The sequence below is a fragment of the Lontra canadensis genome, unplaced genomic scaffold (genome assembly GCF_010015895.1).
Source record: "Lontra canadensis isolate GAN:19392208 unplaced genomic scaffold, GSC_riverotter_1.0 scaffold242, whole genome shotgun sequence".
In the NCBI taxonomy this organism is placed as follows: Eukaryota; Metazoa; Chordata; class Mammalia; order Carnivora; family Mustelidae; genus Lontra; species Lontra canadensis.
In genome coordinates, this window is record NW_022631236.1 from 233,749 (window position 1) to 237,843 (window position 4,095).

The 4,095-nt window shown below is 42.4% G+C and overlaps 1 protein-coding gene across 1 annotated transcript; it reads left to right on the forward strand.

The window, feature by feature from the left end:
* Positions 1-1,167: 1,167 nt before the first annotated feature.
* On the forward strand, positions 1,168-2,321 carry LOC116862430 (olfactory receptor 5B21). The gene has a single exon (XM_032849702.1). It carries the CDS (start codon positions 1,186-1,188, stop codon positions 2,134-2,136), a length of 951 nt encoding a protein of 316 aa, XP_032705593.1. The 5' UTR covers positions 1,168-1,185; the 3' UTR covers positions 2,137-2,321.
* Positions 2,322-4,095: the final 1,774 nt, after the last annotated feature.

Below are 4,095 nucleotides of genomic sequence, written 5' to 3' on the forward strand. Positions count from 1 at the left end.
GTTGAAGAATAAAATCAGAAAGACATTAAAGGTTGTGATTAACACCTCTGGACTTAACATCAGGCAGACCCAGATTTTCATTCTGCTTCCAACACTTATTAGTTATGTGACTTTGGACAATAGTTACTACTATTACTATAATAGCTCCTCAGTCCCATCTAGAAGCTACTAGATATTAAGAGCAGACAGTAGCCAGAAAAGGGAGAGCAAGCATAAAACATACTGCCAACTGGAAATAATCTAAGAGAGAAAAATGCTCTATCTTGGAGCACTGTTTATAAAAGTGAAAAACCGGAATCAAGGGAGTGGGGTGTTATCATTATGCAGTTTCTTCTTGTGTAAAGTGAGGAAAATAATAGGATCAAACCTGAAGAATTAAATGAGTTCACTGTGAGTAAAGCCTGGCATAGAGTGAGCCAGTGTTGTGATTTCTGTGATTAGTACCATTTAGTTATACGTGCATGGAAAATGTTAGGAAATCTCCCTGGAGGCGATATTCTTGGGAGTGGAATAAGAAGATGAGAAATGAGGGATTTATATTTTTTACTTCTTACTATTCTCTTTTTGACTTTTTGAAAAAGATTTTTATTTGTTTATTTTAGAGAGACAGAGGGTGTGCGAGGTGGGGTAGGAGCAGAGGGAGAGGGGAAGGGGAAGCAGACTCCTCTCTGAGTGGGGAGCCTTGAAGATGCTGGGCTTGGCTCAATCCCAGGACACTGAGATCTTGACCTGAGCCAAAACCAAGAGTAGATGCTTAACTGACTGAGCCAACCAGGTGCCCCTCTCTTTTTGATTTTTAAAAATGGAATAAATAAAATCTTAAAAACTATGCTACTGGACTTCTCATAATTTGTTTTATATGATGTAAGCAGTCAGGATAATTCAAGCTCTGAATGTATGGGACTTTGGATTCAGGACCTTTGATTTTGACCCCTGCTGGTTAGGTTATTTTGGTCAATATTAAGCTCCTCGAGCCTTAACTGTCTCATCTGTAAAATGGGTATAGCAGTACCTACCTTGTAGGGTTCAAAGCTATAATATAATGGAAGGGTTTTGCATGTGCCTTTTACATTGTCAACACATACTGGTTTACTATTTTCATACCATCCCATTATCCAGCCTACACTTTCTTGCCATTTTCATGGACTCTCCTTTAATCATCAGATGAAATTCAAGTTGACCTCAATGGAAAATAGCACAGAAGCTACAGAGTTCATCCTCTTGGGGTTAACAGAAGACCCTAATCTGCAGGTCCCCCTCCTCCTGGTATTTTTGTTCATCTACCTCATCACTCTGGTTGGGAATGGGGGGATGATGGTGATCATCCACTCTGACCCCCACCTCCACACCCCGATGTATTTCTTCCTCGGTAACCTTTCCTTTGTAGACCTGGGTTACTCATCAGCTGTAGCTCCTAAAACGGTGACTGCCCTGCAGTCAGGGAACAAAGTCATCTCCTACAATGGCTGTGCTGCCCAGTTCTTCTTCTTTGTGGGTTTTGCCACTGTCGAGTGCTACCTCCTGGCCTGCATGGCCTATGACCGCCATGCAGCCATATGCCGGCCTCTTCATTACAGCACCACCATGACAGCAGGTGTGTGTGCCCTCCTGACTATGGGCTCCTACGTCTGTGGCTTCCTCAATGCTTCCATTCACACAGCAAACACCTTTAGACTCTCGTTCTGTGCTTCTCATGAGATTAATCATTTTTTCTGTGACATTCCTCCACTCTTGGCTCTCTCATGTTCCAACACACGCATCAGCAACTTGGCTGTCTTCTGTGTCGTGGGCTTCAATGTCTTTTTCACCCTCCTGGTCATCCTCATCTCTTATCTCTTCATATACATTGCCATTCAAAGGATGCGTTCTGCTGAAGGACGGAAGAAAGCCTTCTCCACCTGTGCCTCCCACCTCACTGCTGTAACCATCTTCTATGGAACTATCATCTTCATGTACCTACAGCCCAGCTCCAGCCAGTCCATGGACACTGACAAAATCGCTTCTGTGTTTTACTCGGTGGTGATCCCCATGCTGAACCCCTTGATCTACAGCCTGAGGAACAAAGAAGTAAAAAATGCTCTCTGGAAAGTACTCAACAAACTTAATCCCCAGTCAGTAAGTATGAGTAGGAAGTAGGCAGGTGATGGAGGAATAAACCTTCCCCCAGACCTCAACGCCATCACGACTTCTGAGGTGTGGTTACTTTTGCTACTTGGAGAATCACGAAAGCAGCACTTGGAAATGTCTCACTCAGGGAGATAATCTTATGTTTAGTGAATAATGACATTGGATATTTAAAAACCTTCTTGCAGTAGTTTCTTGATATGACTCAAAGCAAAAAATCAAAGCATAAACTGAATCCCCTGAATTTCCCCTCCCTATTTTTAATTGGAAGAAATTTCCACTTACTATTAAAATTTGTGTTCAGGATCACATCTTCATCATATAACACTTATCAGTTGAAATGCATGGCATTATGGTTTCCATCTTTGGTCCATGTGTTTGAAAGTTAAAATTTCTAATGCAGATAAAAGATGTTTTAATATTTTCAATAATGACTCTAGAAGGTTTTAACTCGAAGGACAGGGCACTGCTCCCAGAGTCAGATGACTCTTCAGTCCTTCAAAACCCCCAGCCCACATTCCTGCTCACCCATTGGTTGAGTACCTTTGTGTATTTCAGCTCTTTCTATTAATGTTTTGGGACAACTTTGATAGAAAACAATAAGCCACCTTTGTATGCAACAGTTTCAGTAGATAAATTGAGACGCCTTTTTAACCCAAATCAACAACATATCTTTCTTTAGAGAGCTTGCACTCTGTTCCATGCTTTTGGCCTTTGTCTAACATAATTACCAAAGCTTGTGGAAGGTTTGGAGGAAAAAGCATTTTTTATTCTATGGGCTATGAAAGAGGAGTTTTGCCTTCTGAATTAAATACTTGGATTTCTCAGCACCCTTAAGTTTGGTGAATCTATTATGAGTACACATAATAGCTTTCTGTGCCCCCTTGGCTTCTGTTTTTTCAATAATTCAGTTCACCTCTAGATCCCTGTTGCATTGCAATGTTCTGTAATTAGATGCTGTAAGAATAAAAAGGAATGTAGAAATTTACTTCCTGAATAGGAACAGAATAATGATGGACACCCAAGTCCAACTTTGGCTCTGGTTTTGTGTACTGGATGGTATCTGTGAATGTGTGTGTGTGTGTGTCTGTGTCTGTGTGTGTGGGGGGTAAGGGATGGGGGGTGGAGTGTTGGGGATTAATTTTCTACCACACATATCAATGGCGTGATGGTGCTTGTAGCCACAGTTAGTCTAAGTTACTACATATTTCATGACATCAAGCTCAAAGTCAACAAAACAAGAATTTATATTTTAAATGCAAAAACCTCCTCTGTGGCCTGGATCAGGTAGTTCAGAAATCAAATTTGTTTTGAGATTATCAGGCTCATTAGGCACGGGGCAGCCTTTGTCTGAGGAGAGTGGATCATGGAGCTTGTGGAGAGAAGAGCGAAGAGGGAGTTTTTGGAATGGAAGCTGACCTATAGGAGAAGCTTCCTCTGACACATGGCCACTGCTGCCCAGTGAGACCAGGAACTTCTCCTGGATCCAAGGCTTTGACAGCCTAGACCTCTTGCCACCCCCCTTTAGCAGGGTGGCCTCCTGAGCAACACACAGAAGAACTATCACTAAAGGTCAGCATCTGCTTCATGTGGGAGCCCTCTCAGTGACCTACAGAAGTCACAGAGCTCATGGGTGTCCAGACTTGGAAGCGAGTCTGGGAGCAGCTATCCCAGCAGGGAGGACATTTTGGTCTGAGCTCAGCTTCTTTTCCTACTGGATCCACATAATTGACTTCTTTCTTTTCATCTTCTTTCTGTTCCTCCTTTTCTACTCCCCTTTCCCAGTCTCCTTTTCTTCCCCTTTCTTTTCCTCTCAACCCCTTTCTCTCCTCAACCCAAGCAAGAACTTTCCTCACCACGAAACCATTCAGTCCCTATGAAAAATCAGATTGTACAGTTTTGTGTATCATAGTTGTTATGGTACCTAGTAAGGCATATTTCTGGGTGTGTTTCTTCGTGCTTCCACACCCC

Bases quoted from the DNA above. Each gene is read 5' to 3' on its own strand.
- LOC116862430 (XM_032849702.1), top strand. From the start codon at position 1,186: ATGGAAAATAGCACAGAAGCTACAGAGTTCATCCTCTTGGGGTTAACA.